The 26,424-nt window shown below is 32.8% G+C and overlaps 1 protein-coding gene and 1 non-coding gene across 2 annotated transcripts in view; both read left to right on the top strand.

Moving 5' to 3' along the window:
- Nucleotides 1-1,285: 1,285 nt before the first annotated feature.
- Nucleotides 1,286-1,357, top strand: TRNAG-UCC (transfer RNA glycine (anticodon UCC)). The gene has a single exon. It is a non-coding gene; the product is annotated as a tRNA-Gly (tRNA).
- A 5,178-nt stretch (nt 1,358-6,535) lies between these two features.
- LOC118205901 (cartilage oligomeric matrix protein-like) overlaps nt 6,536-26,424 on the top strand; it is a 242,136-nt gene continuing 222,247 nt past the window's right edge. The window contains exon 1 of the mRNA XM_035378174.2: nt 6,536-6,862. Coding sequence (XP_035234065.1) covers nt 6,757-6,862 — 106 coding nt within the window. The 5' untranslated portion in view covers nt 6,536-6,756. The remainder of the gene's footprint in view (nt 6,863-26,424) is intronic.

Below are 26,424 nucleotides of genomic sequence, written 5' to 3'. Positions count from 1 at the left end.
CATGTAAATTCAAGTTAGCAGACAAAACAACATATTTAGCATATGGTAGTAAAAATTCACAGATAATAAGCATGTATATGTAAAACTAACTGGTTAAACGTGATATACTAAATAAATTTGTATTAAATTCAAGTTAGCACAGAAAAGAATATATTAAGTATAAGACAATATATAAGCATTTATAACGGACATAAAAATTCATTTGAAAAATATAAATTTGTATTAATGTACTGAAATTAACATGTTAAACGTGATAAACGAAAAAAATTTGTCTTAAATTCCAGTTAATACAGAAAACAATATATTCCTTACACCAGCAGTGGTTTGCTAATTTTGATGACCATAGTGATGCATCAAACTATTCCGTCATCTTAGATAATCAATAATATTTTTTATTTCAATTTAATCATCTATTTATGTCACACCAGCCATCCTCTGAAAGGTTATTGTTAGAAAAGCATTAACAATATATTTTTAAAATTTAAGCCAGAAAATTGATTTATTCTCATTTTAGATGACAATAACCAATAATAAAAATAAAAGCATTACTTAGTTATTTAAATTGCTGGTTCTTAGAGCTGTTAATAATTAAGAACACAACTTGAACAGCCGTGTTACAAATTAGCATTCACCCCTCCCGCCGTACTTTCTTCCTTTCATCCCGAACCGAGAACCGGCATCTATCTACGAAAATATTTCTATCCATTCGTTGTTAACAAATTCAGAAAAAATAATAATAAATAAGAGAAGAATAATATAAAGCTGCAAATGCGAACAACGACAGTGATAATTCAACAAAATGAACCCAAGAAGAATGGTTGCAAACTTCGAACAAGCGAATTGGATAAATCCGCTGGGTTACCAGGTTTGAACTATTATCGCCAAAGTTGGCGATGTTTACATTTACTGGGTTCTCTGCGGAAGTGCTTCCGCAATTTTTACTGAATTAGATAATGCTGTGTTCTAATCTAACGAATTTTGTGATATTTATTAAAACATAATTTCTCACTTTAAGTCGATTAGATTAAATGCGCAGTGAGTACATTTGCTACGACACTGATTTTGAGTCAGAAAATTGTTGAAAGCGGAAACACTTAAGGTAATAACAACGTGCAAAAAATGTCTGTTGTAAATTTGTCATTGTTTTACCAGCTCTTGATGCATGAGAAGTTGGTTTCACCTTCAAGTCTCGTGTAAAATTGAAACTGGGTTAAAACGTGAGCCGTGAACGGTCACTGGCCTTGTTTACATCTTTAAAACGGTAAAGATCGCAAAGTCACACGAGGCGTCGGTGGTATAACGGTTAGCATAGCTGCCTTCCAAGCAGTTGACCCGGGTTCGACTCCCGGCCGACGCAGGAGTTTCTTTTTTTAAAATAAAATCATGATCAGTGCCAAAATTAAACATATTTGTTTTAAATATTACCGTTTTTAAAAGAAAGATTCTGGATTTTTTTAACGCTTTCCTTTCATAAAGAAACTGATTATAATTTGAAAATAAAATCATGATCAGTGCTAAAATTAAACATATTTGTTTTAAATATTACCGTTTTTAAAAGAAAGATTCTGGATTTTTTTTAACGCTTTCCTTTCATAAAGAAACTGTTTATAATTCTAATGCTCTTATTTTATTCAAGCCGGCAGATCAAGAAGTTTTTCATTGTTATAAATGAAATTGTTGTAAATATTTGTTTCAACTCAAGGGCATGAGAAAAACTGTAATGCGAAATTTTTAATAATCTCCCAAAGTATTAAAAATGAATTGTTAATTTTCGTTTTTTGGAAAATAAAACCATTCTTAATGCTAAAACCAATTATATATGTTTTTTAAAATATTACATTTTTAAAAGAAAGATTCTGGATTTTTTTAACGCTTCCTTTTCATAAAGAAACTGATTATAATTTTAATGCTCTTATGTTTTTTTCCAAGCACAAAAATCAAGAAGTTTTTGATTTTTATAAATGAAACTTTCGTTATGTTGCAAACATTTATTTCAACTCAAGGACATGAGAAAACTGTAATGAGAAATTTTTAATAATTTCCCAAAGGATTAATGTTTTTTAAAATAAAGATAATATAGCTCATTAGTTTGTAGTACTAAACAATATCTTATTTTTAGAGTAATTAATATTTTAAAAAAACGTTGTTTTGGGATTTCATTTTTGTTCCACTTTTTTTTTTTTTTCTTTTCTGATAACTATTTCCATATCTGTGACATTAAGAATTCTTCATAGTTATAACAAACAAATATATAACATTTTAATAAATTCAAAGAAATATTTTACTGTCAGTAATCATTAAAAAACAAACAATTGTCAACTATTTTTAAGAAATAAAAATTTAAATAATTTAAAGCATTGAACATCTAAGCTAAAGAAGACTATTTAAAATTTTCAATTTAACGTCTTTTTTTAAAATTTTTTTTTTAATAATACAGACGAAACTTATCAAAACATTTCTAATCTGTCTGTCTTCCAATTACTATATCACATGAAATTCATAAAATTCTATTAATAATGTGCGAATAGAATTTTGGCTAAGACGCTTTAAAAATTATCAAAATTTTAACGGTAAATAATAGAACGAAACTCAAGTTCATAACAAATGCGTAGTTTGTTACAGATAACTTTTTATGGGTAAAGTATGCCAATTTACTAGGTTTTTATATTTTGAGTCTTTGTAAATCATCTTTCTTAGCTGTATTGGAAAATTGTAAAAAAGCAGTTCAGCGTGTAAAAAAAAAAAAAAAAAAAACAGAACTTCTCTCTGCGTCTTTATTTTTGAGATGTAGCTAAAAACTTATCTACAAGGGAAATTTATTTTAGAACTGCCTCTTTGAGTAGTGCTTTTTTTTATAAAATTATTATTAGCGTATGATATAAAAGAATGTCATTTTAGTTTTAAGAAATTTTACATGCTAATATTTTTTATAAATTAGTCTTTGATATAACAGAGTGGAAATTTTTGAATTTGAAGTTTTACTTTAATTGTTGTGAATTATTTGCTGGAATATTCAGAATCTAATTTATATTTTCTCTATTAGGGCATGATTTTTCAGGCTACTTTCATCCATTTTCAACAAATGTAACAAATGATGTAGAAATAGATTAACCATAAAATTATATACGCCAGAAAACGCTATTCCGTACGAAAATTAGGCAACAGAATAATCAAATGTGCGTTATATACTTGAATTCAGCATGCAATTTCCTTAACTAAAAGTGAAAAAATCTTAACAGTTTTTTTAAGTAATTTCATACTTTGCTATCTTACAATTATTTAAAGTAAATTTTCATTAGCTAAAACTAAAAATTATTATATGATTACCAATTTTTGTATATATGTTAATAATTTTAGTGAAGCTTTGTTTAAAACTGTAGTATCTTTTGTATAATGTAACATGAAAATCTGAAGAGTCGAAACACTGCTGGAAAAATAAGATTACAGGGCAAGACTAATTAACATTGAGATAAATGACGATCTCGATAAATTGGCGAAATATTGCGATGGTCTTGGCAACGAATTTTTGGCGACAAGTTGCCGACATTTGAGTCCAGTCCTGTATAAACTTTTAATGAAGAGTGACACCATAACTTTATGTAAAATTGCTAGACTAACTTAGCGAAATCTTTTAAGGACCTGGCAAAGAAAATTTCTTGAACTTCAATTTTTGTAAAGCAATTGGGATTTAAGGGCTGAAGAAAGAGGTAGATGCCTGGAAGTGTGTAGAATATTCTAGATTCATTCTCTTGTTCACTTAGGAAGAGATGAAGAGTAATGCTTCTGATCATATACGCATCACATAGTCTAAGCTGGTGGTCATCCAGTTCTACTTCTTAATCGACATGCCTTTAGCAGACAGTATCGCAAACTACAGCTTTCCTGAATAATTATTCGTTAACACTAAGAAGGACTTAAGATCTCTGCAAAGCTCTACGTTTCTCATGAAATATGGAGCTTCCATGATAATCCTTAAAACTTGTTTTAAAGCAATCGAAGGGGCTTTAGTTCCTTGCCAGAGTTGCAAGCTTAAGCTGGGGATAGATGTGTAGTTAGATGACCACCTTTTCCTTATGGTTTATTTCCTTTTACGGAAAAAGATATACCGGAAACAATATGAAATGCATTTGCTTACTTTGGGAGCGTAATGAATATAAAGGGTTGCTCAGACCTGCTTACCCATTCCCGTTTGCTTTTCCTACTTGAATACGATGCACCTTGTTACCTTATCGTATTAAAATGACGGCAGTATTTTTCCAAACAAAATTATGAATGTTCAGAAGACTGAAAATTGTAGTTAGAGTGTACGGGTATCTAAACATGATACTCATCACATAAATTTAAGGCAATTAGACTAACTACACGAGTCCGAGAACTATGTTTAAAACTTTTGTTACAAAGTTTTATTTTTGCAATAATAAGCCATTTTGTAGCAGTGAAATTCTGTCATTAAATAAAAATTAAAGGCTTTTATAATTTAAGCAGCAGAGCTGGGTTCCGCCCCGGATATATCCTGGGTATACCCATGTTCTATTACTAAAAAAAAAAAAAAAAAAAAAAAAAAAGAAGAAGAAGAAGAAGAAGGGTTCACAACATGGGCACGGTTACGGGGCCCTTGAAGAGTTGCTAACATTCTATTGTCATACTGCATAAATCAAGTAATAGGGGATTACAACTGAATATGAAAATACATACACTGTTGTTGCAGTACATATGATTAAGAGGTACAAGTGCGTAGATTTACATAGAGTTACAAAGTTAATAATAGACATTCGTATGATATTGGTACAATTATATATAGAGAAACAAAGAGGGGTTCTCAATTTGGGCACAGTTACGGGGCCCTTGAAGAGTTGCTTTCCATTGTCATACTGCATAAATATAGTAATAGGGCAATACAACTGAATATGAAAATACATACACTGTTGTTGCAGTACATATGATTAAGAGGTACAAGTGCGTAGATTTACATAGAGTTACAAAGTTAATAATAGACATTCTTATGGTATTGGTACAATTATATATATATATAGAAATTCAAAGAATATGTAGAGAAATGCTAGTGGTTACCACCAACAGGGTACAGAACAGTGTAGGAGCTTTACGAGTATACATTAGTTGAGATTTAAGCATTGTGTGCTGTCGTTCATGTGCTAGTGCACACCTCCATTTGAAGGTGATGTATTACAATGTAACTACCACTTGACAATCAAAAGTAGGTAGCTGTGCTGTAGCTAATGCCTCTAATTAGTAAGGTTTGATGAGTCAGTGTTGGCCATAGTCACAGAGATACGATGTGCCCAGCCAGCAAATGTCTGCCGGTGTGTATACACTGAGCCCTAAGGGCTTTCAAGTGGATCACTATGATCGTTACTGCAAATTGTTGCTGTGCTCTGCCCTGTACATTATTACGCATTTATCTATTACAGCCTTGATCTTTAGCTGGTCTTGTCTTAGTCTCTTTGTAGTTTGGAACTTTTGGGACCAGTAATTGTCATTAGGCTTTTTGAGCCTGTACTGGGCTCTGAGGGTGCATGAAAAGAAGAGATGGTGAGGGTCACCACATTCGCAGGTGTCATTATCTATGAATCCAAAGCGAAATTTGTACGTGAGGAATGGGCCGTGTCCCGTTAGAAACTGCGTCATAAAATAAGTGTGGGACAGTGTATCGGTCTTGACGTTTGGGCTTTTATAGTGTCAAGAGATCCGAGGCTGGACAACCGGCGAGGGCATGGCTCATTTTTCATGTCTCCTGCTTCGAAATAACCTAATGTGTCTATAGGTGAATTTAGATAATAGTTCTGAATCGTAATGATTTGAAACACACAGGCATAAACAGGCTTCGAAATATCCTTGAAGAAATAAGGACATAAACAGTTCCGAACTATGTTCAAAGCATACTGCTATGCTCTGAGATAACTGCCGTTCTATGGTTATTGAAATTTAAAAAATACTTACAATATGTTGAAGTTACAGCCATTCATTTATTTTCTAAGTATTTCAAGAGATATATTTTTGACTAATACACGTGTATGAAAGCATTTCCTTTGTCTTTTACTGAAATGATTATCTTTTAGACCATTTATAATCAGCTCTGGTAAGAGCACACAAAGGCCATGGGGTTTTATTGGGAGTTAGAGGAATGCCTTCCGGAATGACTGTATGAGAAAGAACCTGGATCTTATATTCGTTATACAAAGGAAAAACCACGAAAAGTCTTCCAGGCCAACCTCTTCTTCGCTGTGATCACTCATTAAAAAAAATACGATATTGTTCTTTTAATACACCCGAAAAATTTCCAAATCTCGACCACCGGAAAGTAATCTTATTAAACCGAGTCACTTCCGTTGGAGATGAAAACTGGCAGATGAAAGAAATGAGGATGTTGACGACGATAATAAATCGGGGGGAAAAAAAAATTAAAAGCTGGGAGAAACCTCATAAAAATATCACATGTCTTAACTGTCTACTTCAAAATCCCTTCCCAACGCTTTTAAACCACGCTCTCCGCCGACTATTACACATATCACTTTTAACGAGGCTTGCAACAGTAGTGTTGACATCACGTCAGTGGTTTTGTGTGGAGGCGGTATCATACTGACCGAGTAACTGATAAACTCTTCACAATGATGTTCTCAATGTCCTGCTGAAGAAGCAAGTGCTTCCGTCCGGGTTTTTCTTTTTCCTTCCACAAAGCAGTTCTTCTGCTCAGCTTCAAAAAATCTCTGAACGGTTTTACAACTGTTTGGACTGAAAATGGGCCGAAACGTGAAATGTTACCATTTTTTTGTATCTGCTATTGTATTACTAGCATTCATGATACATCTAGTCACTTCCAGAGGCTATCTTGTCCAAGATTCCAGTAAGTATAACATGTTATTGATATTAATACGTTCTTGCATTTCCGTTTCGGAACCAATTTTTAGCGTGATCTAAATTAAGTATCGAAGTTATATTGAATGTTAATACAAAACATTCGATTTTCTGCTCTGCATCAATTAAGGTTCAGGAGACAGCTTTTGGAGGACCGCAGAGTTTTGACTTTTTCTCCTTTTATTATAATAATTACATGTATTTATTTTCGAGTAGAAAATTATTAAAGTAAAAAATTGAAATCTTTCAGATTTTACAATAATTACATGTATTTATTTTCGAGTAGAAAATTATTAAAGTAAAAAATTGAAATCTTTCAGATTTTACCTTACGCCCAAAGGAACTTTTTTTTAACGTTTTGTTTGTTACCTTTATTTATTAAATATCATATTCTTCGCGCTTAAACCATAAAATTCAGCTCAACAGCAATATTGCAAAATAATTTTAAAATGAACATATCTTTAGAATTTCTGATACACAGTCTCGCCCGTTGGAGATAAGAATATTTTTTCCCGTACAGTGTTGTGTTGCCATTGCTTGCTTTGAAATCGTTGAGTTTGTTAATCAAAAACTGGTAAATGCTTTACAAAATATGATATCGATAATAAAACAAATTCCAAATTAGGGCTTTCAGATGCCCATATTCGGTGGAGGACTACGTTTCTCAAAACTGGATGGCTCTAGGTACCGTTGATTTATCACAATGCGAGAAACATAGATGCATTTATGCAGGTTCTTCCTTATTTAACTTCTTTAAATATAATACAAGGCTCTAATATTTGATGTCAACAATTTGAAAAGTGATTTGCCGTTTATAGTGAATCGACGCAAAATGCCAAAACGAAATTAATAGCCTTTTTAGGCTAACGCACTTTGGGATAAAAATTGTATACATTTATTTATAATAAATCTTCAATTATTCTTTCGCGTTTCACGCTCACGATTTTCCTCCCTCACATATATACATGTAGGTCAAACATTACCTTTCTAGGAAGGACAGTTCTAAGAGGACTAAAATTTGAAATTAGAAAATAAAATTATAAAAATTGTGTAATATCAGAAAAATTTTGGTACTTTTTTGTTATCGGGATAGGATTCAGAAATGTATGTGTGTATGCATGTATGTATGTATGTGTACGAACATACATGCATACATTCATGCATTTCTGAATCCAATCCCGATAACAGAAAAGTACCCAAATTTTATTAAGGCCTCAATTAATAATAAAAATTTCTTTAAAACTAAAAAGCGGGACATACAAGTTCAAATGTTAATGGAATTAATTAAATTAATTTTATATGTGTATATAAAATATTTTATATTATAAAATGCACTATTTTAGCGAAACTCAGTGTTCGAAATCATTTTGTAATAACTTTCTTCGAAGTGTAGTATTTAGCGATGATAATTAGTCATGCATTTCATAGTATTACGTGTTTAAGCGATGACAATTAGAGATGCATTTCATAATATTACGTGTTTAAATCGTTGACACATTTCGAGCTTCCTTTCAAGCTGTCTCAAAAATACATTATCATATTTCGAAAAGAGATATTACTGATTTTGTTTAATCCTTTCCATAAACTGACAGACGTATTTTCGAAGCACTTTTATCTGATATGTTTTATATCGTTGCAAACATTTTATCAAAGCCGATGATATTTATGAATCAAATTTCCAAAATGATACTCTGCCTTATCGTTGACTTCTTAGAACGAGAGAGACAGTACGGTTTCAAGTGATTTTTTCTTCTGTGGGAGGTGTCTATTTGAAGTGTTGATATTGAATATTAATGCTTATTTACGTTTCAGAAATATTGGTAACTTCCAGAAGTGGTTATTTAAAAACAATATTGCTTGGAGACGATTGATTGTATTATATCCGATGGTAAAATATGCGCCTTTTATTGACATTAATATTTTTCCATGATGGATTTAAAAAAGGCGTAGAAAGAAATAATTTATAATAATTTGTGAATTTCAGAGTAACGTAAATAAATTAAATTAATAGCTGTGAACGATTCGTCACACATTTTATTAAGGCCTCAATTAATAATAAAAAAAATTTTTTAAAACGAAAAAGCGGGACATACAAGTTCAAATGTTAATGGAATTAATTTAATTAATTTTATATGTCTATTAAAATATTTATCTAATATAAAATATTTTATATTATAAAATGCACTATTTTAGCGACTGAAACTGAAAGTGTCAATGAAACAGCACTTAAAAAATTACATTTTAAACGCAATGCAAAACATGTGATTACGTGAGGGTTGTATTAAAGCAAGCAAATGCAGAATATATATATATATATATATGTAATAATAAAATTCCATAGTCAAGAATACACTTAAAATTCTAACTGTATATTCTTTTCATTTTTAATGGCGACGGTCTCTTATTTGAAAGTACGTGGAATTAAATCCGCAGCCCCGTAGTCAAGTTGTTTTTCCCGCCTTTTCTACACGTACAGTTATAGAATGTTCTGGAGATATTTAAAGCGAACTGGAATGGCTGACGTCATTTCTTGGAAGCTCCGCATTTCCAGAGGCTTTAAAAGGACTCGCAAAGGAATATCGGGGCTTTTTCTTTAATGTAACGATGCAGTAAACTTCATACAAAAAGTTATTAGTAGTTCTTTTTTATTTACTCCGGAGATATGAATTTTGTAACTGCTATTTCTCCTGACCAATAATGAATGGATCCTGCTTTTTAAACTTATGGTCTGATAATTTAAGCTACGACTACATCTATGATTCTTCACCAATCTATTTATTCCGGACAAAAGCTGGTACATCACACACATATATATACATTATGAAAGAAACATTTTATATAAAAACTAAATTATATATGTAAATGAAGCGGACTTAGGTATAATGATGTATGAAAGTCGATAGCATAGTTATTGAAGATGTTGAATATAATGGAGAACAAATTTAACAGCTGAGGGAGTCCAATTATTTCTTTATATTTAATAAACATTTTGAAGGCTACAAACAAACTGACACACTAGTCCTGCCTTTTCAAGAATATGTACACTTTTGATATTATTGGGTTAGGAAAAAGGCACCAAGGCAACGTCTTAGCGAGAACAGAAGTAGAAGCTAAGTGCGTAGTTAGCTCAGTACGGAAGCTTATTAAGAGAAAAGGTTTCGGTTTGTGTTCCGAATGAGTTACGTCATCATCATTATGAAAAATTATTACTATTTTTAGACTAGAGAAGGGAAATCCCCAAATTAAAATGAGGAATTAAGGGACTATTACTAATTAAGTGTCATAATTTTTATTTACGTATTTTTTATATTATATATATACACACACACACACACATATATATATATATATATATAATTAGAAAACAATTTTTTAAAAAACAAAATATAAATATGCCTAGTATTTTCGAAGTTGATTTAATTACTCTTCTGTTATGTTCTTTTTCTTTTAATTTCTTTAAGGAATTTTTTGAATTGGGATATTGATTGTTTAAAAGTTTTGGTTTTTACATTTATTAAATTCTTTGTTGCATTCATTAGATTATTTGAAATTTATGAATTATGCATTTCAAAATTTTCGTCTTTGTGAAACATTAGTTCTAAATTTCTTGCTTTATAATATATACATATATGTATTATTAAAAGATATTACACAAAGTAATTATTTTCCCCCACATATTTATTTACATGAAATATTTAGAATTAATTATAGCGTTTAATTTCTCATACTCCATGAATGACATTTGATATCTAAAATCTGAATACTTGATGTCTGAAATATTTGTATTTTAACATAACAGTAATTGATGTAGCTAGTATAGCACCTGCTACTAAAACAATAAATTTGTGTTTAAATCCCGATCAATCCCGAAGTGCTTAAAGGCACTTAATTTACTTGGAAAGGAGGAGTCAACTAAATACATACATGTATGTACTACAAAGTATCCTTCCTTTTTGATGGTGACTGAGGAAGAACGACATAAAATTTCGGATAATCATTCTTTAACATAGTGATCTCAAACTCAAACTGCATGCGAGCCGCATGTTCTGTCTGAAAGCAGCTGACGGACCACAACACTTTTTTGAGTAAAATTAAAAAATCTTATGTGTACACCAACATGACTTCCTTGTACGGAATATTAAATTATACGCATTTTTTCTTGCATTTTATTTATACTTATTAGATTGAATGAAACCTATTTCGCCGACAGCGCATAAACCACAATAGAATAAATGCATTCTTTAAAATTCACTTTGTTTACCATAGCGACACTCTGGCGCTAGGTTTACTTAACAGTATTATATTTCATTCATATTAGAACTCAGAATGCACAAAATGTATATCATTTAAAGAATAGAATTATCTAATCGTTGCCACATGTTCTATTCAAATACTATAATAAAGCTAGAATGATGTATAAAAGAAATTAAGCAAACAAATCAAAAAAGAAACAGTTTTTCACAGACGATTGAGTATTTCTCATTCAATTAATTCAGTTCTCACTTCGCGAGAAGGCAAAAATACATAAAAACTCAAAATATCTATATCGAAAATTACGAAGTAAATCTCAAACACTTATTTCCTCGAAAAAATTCCAGAAAGAATTAAGCATGATTTAATTGGCAAAAATAAATGAATGCGTTATCTTTGTTGTTGCGAAGCTAAGTTTCTCTGGATTGGCAACAAATCCACTAGTCTCCTGTTTCAAATGTAAACATCAATGGCCGCCATTAAAAACAGGCTTAGCGGCAATTAAACAACTTTAAAATTGCTGATAATTCTAAAAATATTGCACACAGATTTACTAAAGGCATAAAATCCTTAACCGGAAAATAAAAACAACATAATTCAATCATTTTTAAAGCAAAAAATGTACAATTTACAAAAATATAAGAGTAAAGAAACTGAGATCACTGAGCCGGGTAAGAGAGTGGATATATATATAAATATATTTATATACGTTTGGTGCGGCCGATTGCAACCAAAATACGAGGTGCACATCTACATATTATAGCAATCCTATATACAAAATTTCAACGTTCTGAGGCTACTCGTTTTTGAGTTATGCGAGATACGTACGTACGCACGTACGTACATACGTTCGTACAGGCGCCACAAAAAATTCTCTTCAGAATTAATTTTAAAGCAGGTTTATAATTTTTTTGAAGGAAAGAGTATTTTATTCTGTCCTTACGTACAGATATCACGCAAAAACATCGTTAAATTGCATTCGATAGCGGTCAAAATGGATATTTTCGTTGAAATATGCTGCCTGAAGCTTTTCGCGATTATAATACTTCCTTTTTACTTCGTACAAGGAAGTAAAAACATTATTAACAAAATAAAAACATGAAAATAAAAATAAAAAAAACTGAAAGGTTTCGGATTTTATATTACGCCCACAGGGGTGTTTTTTTTTTTAACGTTTTGTATATTACCTTTATTTGTTAAATATCATGCTCTTCGCATTTAAACCACAAAATTCAATTCAACATCAATATCGCAAAATAATTTTAAAATGACCATATCTTTAGAATTTCCCATACACAGTCTCATGCTTTTTTTTTTTTCGTACAATGTCGCCATCGCTCGCTTCGAAATCGTTGAGTTTGTTAATTAAACATTTGTTAAGTTTTACAAAATATGAATTCGATAATAAAGCAAATTCCAAATTCGGGCTTCCAAATGCCCATATTCGAGTAGAAACGTACGTTATTCAAAATTTGATGGCTGTAGGTACCGTTATCTTATCACAATGCAAGAAACATAAAAACATTTATGCAGCTTTAAATATAATACAGGGCTGTATTATTTGGTGGCAACATTTTGGAAAGTAAACAGACATTTCAACGCAAAATGCCAAAACGAATCTAATAGTCCTTCTGGGCAAATTCACCTTTGGACTAAGAAAGAAATAAAACAGAAATAAATTCTAATTTTTACTTACTGAATGTTTATCAAAACATACATAACTAATAACAATTAAAAAATTGAAATTCAGACAATTCAGGTTCAAATTCAATAAAGAATTCAAATTCAAAAACAAAAGAAAAAAATTCAAATTTATATTTTTTGTCTCTTTGAAGTCTAAAAGGTGGTATTTGCAAGAAATTCCGATTGTTTACTTTTTGTAATTCAAACGTATTCAAGCTTAATGTTAAATTTTAGATAGACATTATTTCAGGCAATTCCAATATGTTCAATTACTAAATAATTTACTTTTAATCTTAACCGGAAATTTCAGAATACTGAAGCGCCACCAGCTCACGACTGTCAGATTAAATTAACAGACGATACATATGCGAGAAATTCTCCCACATTACCCTTGTCACGTCCACCCTTGACATTACAAGCTTACAGTCACAAATACAAAAGCCTCAATGCATTCATTTTATCTATTATTTCATTTTACCTTTCTATGGCAGCCGAGTACATAAGTTTATATCGGGACAGTTTATATCTTCATGGCTTTAAAACTACAAGCACCGTATTTGCAATAAGTACGCAATTAAAACGTATTCGAGGGCCGCATAAAACTGCTTCGGGGGCCGCGAGTTTGTGACCATTGCCTTAAGATATCTTCATCAGAACTGAGGTATTCTGCATGATAATTCGCCATCTTGAATTTATTAGCAGTTAAAATCTTGTAGATGGTATAGTTAAAATATCGATTTAATGTCATTTAATCGATTTGATATCTTTTTTAAAGTACAACGAGTTTTCTTTTTCACCATAGCTTAATTGTGGGTTATCTTCAAAAATTAGATCTATTCATGAGTTTTAAATTCTTTTCAGGACCTTAATTTTCTAGAATAAAAAACGCAATATAATGTTACGAATTTGGTATTTAAAAAGCTAATGTTAGTTCAATTATAAATTAAATGGTTTTATTTCCCGCGCAGTGCAGCGCGTGACGAATATTAAAAGAAAGCTAAGCCGGAAAATTGAAAAATACAAGAGCGCGTGCATGTAACATTTAATAAATATCTCTTTTTCTTTTCGAAAAATTGTATTTCCTTAAAAAGTCCAATCCGAGTATGCATGGATCTGTAATATCCGCCACATATGCCGTGTGATGGTAGGCGGCACTTCCAAACGTGATGTTCACGTTTAACTTCCCAGCTATGTCGATCTTATCACCAGACGCAGTCTGAAGGGTAACAGAGGATGGCGTCCAGATAAGTTTATCTTTAAACTGTTGAGCTAAATCTCTCCGAATGATGGTAACATTAGCTCCTGTGTCAATGATCATATTGCAAGGAACTCCATCGATATGCCCATTCATGGACAGTTCGTTACTGCTGACACTCACTATAGAAATCTTGAGCGCTTTAAAACAAGGGTTTTCATTATCTGGCAACCTCCGTTCCTCGATATGGCCATTCAGTTGTTTCCTGCGTCGTTGCTAAGAAATGGTCTCAATTTCCGTACCCTGGGGTGTTCTGCAATTCTTTCGTACGTGGCCTTCAGTTCCACAGTTCCAGCACTTTGGTTTCTTGTCAATCCTTTTCTGTTCCATGGAATTTAATTGTCTATTTAACCCGCCTCTCTTATTTTCCGTGCTCTGGGGTGTTCTGCAGTTCCTTCGTATGTGGCCTTCAACACCGCAGTTCCAGCACTTTAGGGTCGGTTTCTTCTCACCAATATTCCGTCTCAAGGCATTCACTGGTCTTGTCAAATCATCCGTTTTATTATCCGTGCCCTGGGGTGTTCTGCATTGCCGTCGTAGGTGACTTTCAGAACCACATCTCCAACACCTTACAGCCACTTTGTTCTCATTGCTACTCCGTATCAAAGCACTGACTTGTCTGGATAGATCATCTAAACGAGCCATCAATTGATTCACTGGCTCGTGGACTCGCACAGGTCTGATTGGGTAGCGATCTCTACAATAATATGGAATTATAACCTTATTTTTGAAAACAATGTACTTAACTAGTTAGATTTGTTATAGTACGGAACACTGTGTAGAATCATTAGGTTCTGTAATGCTGGGGACGTGAAAAATGAGCAACGCCCTTGCCGGTACTCGAACATGGAACTCTCGAATACGCGCCGAGTGTGCTATCGTTACATCACGTAGGCATGCTGGAAGGATGGAGAAAATAACCTTATAATTGTTATATATTACAAATAAAAACGGTTTATTTTCTGTTGTTCCATCTAGACATTAAGATCCTCATTTTAACTTCAAAAGCTCTTGTCATTGCTAAGATTTTCTCGAGCGTTTTACCGAATTCGTTGTCGACAACAATCAGATTTGCTTTGTACCAGCTGCAATGTCTTAATTGAAAACAAAAGATGTTGCGCATTAGCTACTTTTACAGTTTTTTTAATGTTTTATACTTTTCCTTATTTACGTGAGCCCTATTACGAACATTAACTTTACTGCCTTATAAAGTCTGCTTAACAAAGCTTTGTTATAGTATTAATAGTGTACTTAACTCATTTGTTATAGTATATATTAAGGGTGACCAAACTATCACTCTTAACATTTTTCGGCACGCTACCTTATAAAGTTGGAGTTTTGATAAAAAAATGGTAGGCAATCTAATTAGGCCTAGAGGAGTACACAAGTAAAATTTTGTGAAGATAGCACTTATCATATTAATTCTGTGAGTGTGCCCAAAGTGGGCACACTGATTGAATAGAGCTTCGAATAGAGTGCTGAAACGAGCATTGTTGTCAATAAGCTGACCGATGAGATGCGGAGAAACAAAGAATACAGACTTTCAGTTTTCCTAGACTGTCGGTGAGCCCGGTCTGGGCACACCTAGGGTTCGCCGTTTGATTTTAGGCAAGATTTCAAGGTAAAAATTTAAAACTAGTATAGAATAAAGAGATTAGCATACAGACAAAAAAATAACATAGAGATTTCTTTTCAAACAATTCCTTTTATACCCTAAAAATAATCTGGTAGATTTCTTTGAAAAATGAGGGTTTTAAAAAACTACATGGCTAAAATATATGGACTGGTTTGTGTTGAGCTGCCATCTAATATAAATAAAGAAGGTTCAGAGTAACCTATAAATCCTTTTTCATTCAATTTTTCTGTGCGTAGAGAAGGAAATTTTTAGGTCTGGACACACTGTGCCGCAAAGGGTTAAGGTGCAGAGGATTATTCGATGTATTATTGTGTGGCTCATAAAAAAAATTATTTTGATTGGCCTCTTCCTTGTCCGCGCTACAGTTAAAGCGAAAGACAAATAAGCAATTTTTATGGCGTAAAATTATTTACTGGATATAAAATTGTAGCATATTGAATATATGTTAAGGCAGCACTGCGTCATTTCTAGATTAATCCATGTTATATGACTCTTACATAATTCTGATGATGTAAATGGAATTAAAACTCAAACAGCCAATAATAATTTTACAGAAGTTTTAAATATCCAATCAAAATGCACTGAGAACAAAAACTAAGCCTGAATTAAGATTTCACACAGAGCATACACACTTGCTTTCTACGCTTTCGCCTACCTTGACTGCTGTCTGTCTACGCCTTCTTTCTTACGGCAAATTTATCTAAAATGTATACTTTTTGGAATAGGCACAATTAATGTGCCAACTTGTTTACGGCCGCAACATGTTTGCTGAAATAAAAAATGAGATTTAATCTGCTTTAGCCTTCAATTTCCTATTTATTATGGATCAGCACTTCTATGCGATCAAAATTCCTGCTGAATATTACTTCTAAGTTTGTTTTTATTATATATATATATATGTGTGTGTGTAATAAGAAGAAGATAAATTGTAGTCAGCTCGCCAAAAAGTTGATAAGGTATAAGTATTAATACCTTATCATTAACTAATATGATAAGGTATTATACCTTATATATTAGCTGATATATATTATAATATAACCATAAACTGTTATCTTACTTAATAATTAATTCAATATTATACTAACTAGCTATAATAATAATATGATGATTATTAAATATTTTACATAACATAGGGATATGATTCATGTTTTGAGATTCTTATCTATCTGATTTTAAAGTTTATGAGTGCATGTATATTCAGTATGTGTAGAATTGTATAGAATGTAAATGTAGAATAATATAAGCCATTTCTGTTTCATGTCATACTTGGACTGTATCATATATCGCTCAGATGGAATACATTTTCCACCAATAATATCCGGTACAAAACAGCATATGAGTGCTTACAGAATTATAAACAATGCTTTAGAAAAAACTGCTTTTGTAGATTGCTGAAATTTAACTTTGTGTCATGACGCTTGCCTCATGACACATTATTATAATTGACTCCTTGACTGTTATGATAAGGAGTTAGAGGCATACGCTCTCACTATCTATTAATGGCTAAAACTATCATGTATCCGCGCGCTTAAAGTTTGTTCCTCTGAATCTTTGCTTACCAATGAACTTAATTATTTGAGAGCAGTTGCGATTGATCGTGGATTTTCTCCCGTGATTATTGATAAAGCCGTTAAAAAATTTTCAGATTCCCATCAAAGAACACCACTGTTGGAAATAATATTAATGACCTTGTCGTGCTTCCATTTTATCCTGCTGTTAGCTATAAAATTGCACGGATTCTCCAGAAATTCAATTTTCAAGTCGGTTTCTTCCCTATTAATAAAATTCACCCTTCGATTCTAAAAGATTGCGTTTCTGTCTTGAATTCTTGGGGAATTTATAGTATATCGTGTTAGTGTGGTTTAAGATATATTGGCCAAACAAAAAGAGCGTTGAAGTTTGGTATCAAGGAACATGAATCTTATGTCAGAAAAGGCGAAATTAACAAGTCTTCAATAGCGTATCATAGTTGGACTTTTAACCATAATTTTGATTTTGGGTCTGCAAAAATTATCCAAAAGGCTTCTTCCATAGGTGAGTTGGATTTTCTTGAGGCTTTTCACATTCACAAAGATTTAGCAGGTTTAGTTAGTGATTTGAAGTCCAATCCAGTCCTTCCTAATGCCTTTAAAATTCTACTATCTTAATTCAGTTATTTTTGCCGATAGATGGCGTTACCTCCTCGCGTTTGGTACTACCAGAGGGTATAAAAATCCGTTCAGTGGTTGCTTTCCATTATTTGAAGTTCAGATTTTGAGCGTAAGGTGCATTTGCCCCTCGCTCCCTATTTTAACTTCGCTAATTTTTCTTGTCCTTTATGCTTGATCAGATAGCCTGGCTCAGTAAAAGTAGGCGGCCAGTGCAACTCTGATTAAAAATCTAGTTATAACCACGTGCAGTGCTGATAAAGACCACGTGTTTCTGTGACTCCTTTATTTTATTTTCTTCTTTCTAGGTATTTCTTTCTCCTGATGAGGAGGGACCTTTAGCTGCCTTTGAAATCGATTGAGTGTTTCATTATACCAACGCTAAATACAAGGTTGTTTTACGATTTTGATTATCATGTATCATGTTTGCACACCGACTTAATTCATCATTTTCTCAAGTCTTGTTAAACAAGTGTAAAATTAAAACTAACCTAAATCTGCACCAAAAATGGGTCCAACTTAGTACTTTCTTCTCGTATGATGATTTCGTAATTACGGGGTGTAAAATTCAAAATACCAGAAAGCAAATTTTTCGTTGATTAAGTACTTTTTCTGTGTATGAATGTAACCTATGAAAGGGAAAGTTTTGGTTTAATGTGTTTCTTGTCATCTCTTACATTCATGATTATCCTGGTGTTTAATGATACCTTGCTACGAGTTCACCTGCTTTCTTTTGATGGGCAGCCGTAAATGTTAATATATATTTTCATGTAGAGTTATTCTGAAAAACAAAAATTAGAAAATGGTGTATTTTACTCTCGCAAAGAATTTTGAGCTGCTTTGGCTTTTAAGTTTATATAAGGTTTTATACGGGCGCAGCCCTTCCGCCTGGTTTGTTGAACCTTATGAAGAGTTTATATAAGGTATTTTCTACCTCCTTCCAGCATGCCTTCGTGGTGTAATGGTTAGCACACTCGCCGAGTATTCGAGAGGTCCAGGTTTGAGTCCTGGCGACGTCATTGCTCATTTTTCATTTCTCTTGCTTCAAAATAATCTAATGACTCTACCGTGGCGCCCGAAATAAAAGGTGGTGGATGATGATTCTTCACCACCAGTATTTGTCGATTAGGTCCCCTGATCCCCAGTCGCCCCTTAAAAGAGAGGGAGTATATATTTTCTCCTTCCTTCCAGCATGTCCTCGTGGTGTAATGGTTAACGCACTCGGCGCGTATTCGACAGGTCCAGGTTCGAGTCCCGGCGAGGGTATTGCTCCTTTTTCATGTTTTCTGCTACAAAACAACCTAATGACTCTACAAGTTATTTAGTATTCTTTCTTGCTATGTCAGCGGGAGGATTATAAAACTATGAAAAATTTCAGTGCCAATTTTCTATGGAAATAGAACGAGATTCACTCTTGCGATTGCGATAGTAGTTAACTACCTACTACAGGCCTTAAATTTAATATCACAGAAAAGTTAAGCTAAGAACTTTTACGTTTACATATGTAAATTTATTGTTTTTTAATACGATTTGCTAAGAAAAAATTTTTTGACTGCGTACGGGAAAATATGCGGAAGTTCGACTGCTGAAAATCTTGTATATGAAAGGAAAAATCTGAGGCACAATATTGAAATGATCGATATTTTTAATTTTGTACATTTGACTTCATTTTGGTAAAGTTTTCTTTTTTATTTCATCTGAAGTTTTTGCAGTATTTCTAGTAACCCAATCTCTTTCAGTAGTTTTTAGCATAAATCTGGTCAAAGACAATTGAAGGAAGATGCTTTGATTAGCTATATATTTCGAGATTCATGAAACTTAATGAAGCCAGAAATTAAGCAAATAAATTATTTAATTCGAGAACTGTTGAAGTTGGAAAACTTTTCTTGATCGCAAAGTATAGGTTATTGAACTCGAGAGCTTTTAAAAGCTTTTGACCTTAGAAACGCCCTCAAGCGGAGATTGAAGTAACTAATTTGGAAGTAAGTGTATATCATGCTTAACATGGAACCTTGTTTATAAATTTACTCGCTACCTTGACTTAGTCTGTTACTTGAAAATAGGCACTTTAATGTCTTCACGACCCTCCTTCATCGTAACGAGTGTCCTCATCACCTTGTAGTAACGTGTGCCCCAACTTGTCAGCAACTGTGATAGTGACTGCTACGAAATGTAAATTTACACAAACACGTAAGAAGGGTTTAAAGCCCTTTTTATTCCACTTTAAAAATAACAGCTGCGTCTACTTGACGCTCACAAACTACGCCGACCCGGAGGTTTAACAGAAACAGAATGTAAAACTGAAAAATAATGACTGGATGAATAAATAGCTAGATCACTATCCACGAGGCTCTGAAATCTTAACTAACCTAACCGCGTTCAAAAATACAGCTGAGATTCAGCGAGCTTACTAATTAAGCAGTTGAAGAATTCGGCAAAAACTGCCGAGATAGGCACACAGGCCGAAATGCGCGGTTCTTAATTTTCTACCTGATTTTCTACCTTCACGTATCTTAATTTCTACCTTCACGTTCGCGATTCAAGACGCACACACACAATCTCGTTTTTCTTCTATTTAAACTCAACTTACTTCTGCTAAATTTGAATATACTGCGCACTCTATTACAATTTACATACTCTAGATTTGGCAATTCTAAGGGAAAGTAAAGGCTTGACAGGAAAGATAGCTTAAACATAAAATAAATGTTAGTTAAAATAAATATAAACCCTACAACCTCATAGCATTTATTTTTTCCACCTTATTTGAGGCTGTATTTCAAGTCAGCCTTCATTCGAAACACTTTAAATGAAAATTAATTGAAAAAAATTAAATTAAAGGATTTGAGCTTCTTCAGTATTTGCAGTTACCATGGTTACGAGGCACGTTGGGAGGAAAAATGACCTTGAAGTGCCTATTCTAAAGTAATAGACTATAACTATATATTCTAACGTATTAGACTATAACTACAACTATATATTCTAAAGTAATCGACTATAGCTATATAAAGTAATAGATTATAACTATATATTCTAGAGTAACAGACTATAACTATATATTCTGAAGTAATAGACTAAAACTATATATTCGAAAGTAACAGGCTCTAACTATATATTCTAAAGTAATAGACTATTATAACTTAGTGAATTTGGGTTCGATCAGTGACGAGTTAACAACAAATAGATTTTTCTCCAAAGAATCGATCTAGTATTCGACCATTTAACGGGTAAGTCATGCTGGATCTTATTCGTATACTCACCACCGATTATTAATAAACAAAAAATTAGATACCTAACTGCATTTTTTTAATAAAAAATCGTCTAGGAAATCGGAATACAGAGTAAGAGGCATACAGTGCAGAACAAGAAAAGTAATTATTGATTCGAAGGCTAAGGTTTCCAATATTCAAGGAGCACACTCATGATCATCTATAATTGGCAAGTGTACTGAAATAAAATTAATATTTTTATGTAAAAAAATGTAGATTTTCCTTATATAAATAAGTTTTTGCAACTTGCAGTCGCTATTCATAATTCTAAAACAAGCTACGAATATTTACAGTTATTAAAAAGCAAATAAATCGTCTGTATGGATGCTTGTGCATTTAATATATATTAATAAATTCTGAAATAAACCCATTACGATTTTCAGAATATAAAATTTACGTGAACAAAAATTTAAGTCAGGCTTCATTTCAAACATTAGTTTTTAAATCCAGTGGATTCGTTGAAGAAATATTTTCGTAAAGTAATAATCTCCACAAATACATTTTATAATTCGAGGGATTTGTAATTCCCTAGCGCTGAATTAAATTGAAGCAGAATTAAAATTAATTCGTTTTGAATTAGGTCAGAAGTACCAAATCATTCAGTCTAAGAGCTTCTTTCGTCATTTCTCTTCATATTTAATTTCACCGTCAAATTGCCACTTGGGAAATCATATTAAATCATCCATTTTGAAAACTTAGAATGAGCAGATGATATTTAAACTGAATATTCTTTATTTCCAATCAAATAAATGGGACATTGCCTGCTGGGCGAATGTTATTCTGGTACTGTACTGTAGTCAATATTGAGAGTGACATTATTTATAATAATGGATATTTGAAAAAGAAGACATATATTATTATTCAAAAGATCTTGAGTTTTGACGGTTTGGGTTTAAAGCAGAATTTTTAATTCTTTACAAATGTTACCAGCTAATTAAAAGATTTTATCTTTCTTATTTAATCAAGCGATTTAAAAGCAACAAACTCGTTTATTAAAAATCTCATTCCTTATTTTCTATTTTATTAATATATTTAATTAATGTAAATAAAATACATTATCGTAATTAGCGAAGATTTTCTAATTCCACACATTTACATGGAGGAATATAATTGCTTTTAATTAATTAATTACGATTTTAATTATAATTTTGTTAAAACAAAAAAAAATCTATGTAGAATGACAAGTCTTTTTTTTTTTTTTTTTTTTTTCGATAAACCTCAGAAAAGTGCCCAGACAAGTTTTTGCTCTTTACGTGGAAAAAAACTGCTACACTTTTAATGTGAGAAAAAGATGAAAGAGTAAACGAGACGAAAAAGGAAAATATTTAAAAAAATGACGGAAAGCAAGAGAATATTCGAAATGCGATAAAGAATGCGTGCCATGACTTTTTTAGATAAACTTTACTAGACTCTGTTCCATTAAATCAACTAAGGAAGATACTGAAGTGTTGTAAAAAAAGTCATATGTACAGAAAAACGAAATGGTCTCAGAAATACGTAAAAAAGCGTCTGGAGACCATCACAGTAATTTAGTCAGATAAGTAACAAAATACATGTGATTTGTTTCCAACTGAATGATTTTACAGTTTGGCAGATTATTTTTATACAATGAATTCAAAGTAATTTTTTCTAAAGATAAGAGAACTTTTTTTCCTATTTTCTCAGTTTTAGTTACGATATAAATTAAATCGACTCTTTTTGAAAAGCAGACTTTAGTAACGAAATTGAAACCATTAGCTGGTTTTTACATTGTCTGATGATCTTCAATGTACCTTCGCAGTACCACCGACAGCCTATCATAGAGACTGTTTGAATAGCCTGAAGAGCCTTCCGTAGCCGCTATCTGCAACTTTCGTAGCATTATTAATATTTCAAGAGACTGCAATCAGGTTTTATATATAATATATGTATAGGCTCTCTCGTATTGTTTCTACCACTTTGAAGACCTACAAGAATGCTCGTGTGCATGTAAAGCACCTTTAAATCTGCGGAGGACGGAGGAGTCAGGAAATTAGTATACCATGGACTGTTGGCATGGCACAGTTATGGATGGCAAGCGCGGAAGCCTTTATTCAAACAGCTTTGTGGCAGACTCTCATTGAGTACTGCGGCAGGACAACAAAGATTGCGAAAACTGTCGACAAGGCAGTTGGTGGATACCATTTGGTTCCAACAGGACGATGAAAAAAACAAACACAAGTAAGATTGTACTCCAACAGGCATATCTAAATTATCTGATTTCTCGCTTTGGCGATTTAACTTAATCATTCTGCATCTTAGAACTGGTAGCTTTGGACAACTACTTCATGTTTGTTTACTTGAAAGTGGTAGTGCTTACATATCGTTTGCGGACGACTGGTGATCGCAAAGGGTGTGCAAAGACCCTCTCTTTTAATTAAAGTCAAAGGAAGTAATCCAGATGTATCAAATCTGGAAAGCGAGGAATCAGACAGTTTAGAAATGCCTATTGGCGTTCAGGCATATTTGTGCTTTCCTTTGTACTGACCCTTTGGAACCAAATTGTATTTATCAACTATATTGTCAGAAGTTCTGACTATCTTCATTGTTCCGCTGGAATATACATGAGAACAGGTCAAAGAACGATTTTTGTAGTGGCAATCCGCAATTATACTGGGTAACAGTACATAGTATACATTTTTTTTTGTTACGGTGGACGCTTGCCTTTCTAGCACTGACCACTCCTAGGGCTAAAAGTGGTGGCCATTTTATTCTGGAGGCACCTAATAGGCACCATCGTTACTTCCTATGAGGGGCAGACAATTTACATCCATGTCTTTTCCGGAAATTGAACTCGGTGCCTTCGGTATCGAACATGTAACGTTAGGTACCGAAGAACGGTAGCCGGGTGCGCTACCGTTCTGGTGTAACGGTAGCACACTCGGCGCGTATTTGAGAAGTCCAGATTCGAGTTCCGGCTACAGCATTGCTCATTTTTCACTTCTCTAGCGTAAAAAAGAATCTAATGACTCTACAGTGGCTCCCGAACTAAAAGGGGTGGATGATGATTCATCACCACTAAGATTTGGCAATTGGGTCCCCTAATCCCCAGTCGTCCTTTGGAAAAGGGAGTATATAAGGTATTTTCTTCCTCCTTTCTGCATGCTTTCGTGGTGTAACGGTAGCACACTCGATATGCATTCAAGAGGTCCAGTTCGAGTCCTGGCAGGGCATTGCACATTTTCCGCTTTCCTGACATCGAAAAGACATAATACCTGTACATGTCCTACGAGTGGTATCAAACTCGTTGCCCGCAAACCGCATGCGAAGACATTGCAAATACGATATTATAAAGATATAAAGAATTTAATTATTTAAAGATCGAGTTTATATTATATTCATCCCCATTAAAATCCACACAAAAGCAAAATCAATAAATTCTGTAGTTGTATATTTCCTCAGGTATAATTTTTTTTCATTATATTCCAAGATAACCATTTTAATAAAACACATACAAAAATATCTGATAAAAAACACGAAAATTTGTGTGTCTAAGAAAAGAGATATATAATGGTAAACCTGAAAATGTTATAACAAATTAATCACTTTGAAATGAATACATTAAAGGAAAAGTTTTTAATGAATTATATTATCTTACACTACATTTTAAGTAATTAGAATCAGTTGAAATTTTCTGAAGAAAACTTAAAATACAAAGACTGTAGAGTCGTTAGGTCTCTTTTTGAAGCTGGAGATGGGAAGAATGTGCAATTTCATCCCCGGGACTTGAGCCTGGACCTGTCGAATACTCGCCTAGTGTGCTACTGGACCTGTCGAATACTCGCCTAGTGTACTACTAGGGAACCCAATCGCCAAATCCTGGAGGGGGGTGAAGAATCATCATCCACCAACTTTTAGTTCAGGCGCCAGTTAGAGTCATTAGGTCTTTATTAAGCTTGGAAACATGAAAAATGTGCAATGCCCTCGACGGGATGTGAGCCTGGACCTTTGGAATATGCGTCGAGTGTGCTACCGTTATACCACGAAGGCACACAGAAATAAGAGATAAAATTTCAACGAAAATATCCACTTTGACCGCTTTCGAATGCAATTTAACGATGTTTTTGCGTGATATCTGTACGTAAGAACAGAATAAAATACTCTTTTCCTTCAAAAAAATTATAAAACTGCTTTAAAATTAATTCTGAAGAGAATTTTTCGTCACGTCTGTACGAACGTATGTACGTACGTACGTATCGCGCATAACTCAAAAACGAGTAGCCTCAGAACGTTGAAATTTTGTATATAAGACTACTATAACATATAGATGTGCACCTCATATATTTTGGTTTCAATCGGCCGCGCCAAAAGTATATAAATATATTTATAAATATATCCACTCTGTTACCCGGCTCAGTGATCTCAGTTTCTTTACTCTTATATGTTTGTAAATTGTACATTTTTTGCTTTAAAAATGATTGAATTATGTTGTTTTTATCTTCCGGTTAAGGGTTTTATGCCTTTAGTAAATCTGTATGCAATATTTTTAGAATTATCAACAATTTTAAAATTGTTTAAGTACCGCTAAGCCTAATTTGATGGCGGCTGTTCCTCTTGTTTACATTTGAAACAGCTAAGTAGCGGATTTGTTGCCAATCTAGAGGAACTTAGCTTCGCAGCAACAAAGATAACGCCTTCATTTATTATTTAAATCATGCTTAATCCTTTCTGGAATTTTTTCGAGGAAATAAGCGTTTAAGATTTACTTCGTAATTTTTAATACAGATATTTTGAGTTTTTATGTATTTTTGCTTTGTCGCGAAGTGAAAACTGAATTAATTGAATGAGAAATATTCAATCGTCTGTGAAAAACTGTTTCTTTTTTGTTTTGTTTGCTTAATTTCTTTTATACATAGTTCTAACTTTATTTTAGTATTTGAATAGAACATGTGGCAACGATTAGATAATTCTTTAAATGATATAAATTTTGTGCATTCTGAGTTATAATGTGAATAATTAGAAATGCGCCTTGGTTCGTACGAAACAGCACTCTTCACAATGATTTAAAAATTAAACCCAGGGATTCTGAAATTCTAAAAGCTTCTCAAAACTTTTTTATGAAATATGGCAGTCATCCTAAGAATATCATCAAAAAACTAGGAAATTATGATTTCACAATTGAACAACGCCACAAGAGGCCCCGCACTATTCACCATAATAGTCGGTGGTAATGTATATATTTTCGTTTTCTTCTTAGTTAGCCAAGATTTTACTTCATTTTCTTTACTTATAGATTTACTTATCAAATTACAAAGCGCTATGGACTTTGTTCCTGCCAAAGTAGGTAGACTTTGT

This window comes from Stegodyphus dumicola, chromosome 6 (genome assembly GCF_044657685.1).
Source record: "Stegodyphus dumicola isolate Sdum_Otavi_A_Nest chromosome 6, ASM4465768v1".
In the NCBI taxonomy this organism is placed as follows: Eukaryota; Metazoa; Arthropoda; class Arachnida; order Araneae; family Eresidae; genus Stegodyphus; species Stegodyphus dumicola.
The sequence above is the reverse complement of the archived record's forward strand: the minus strand, read 5'-3'. Positions and strand labels throughout refer to the sequence as shown.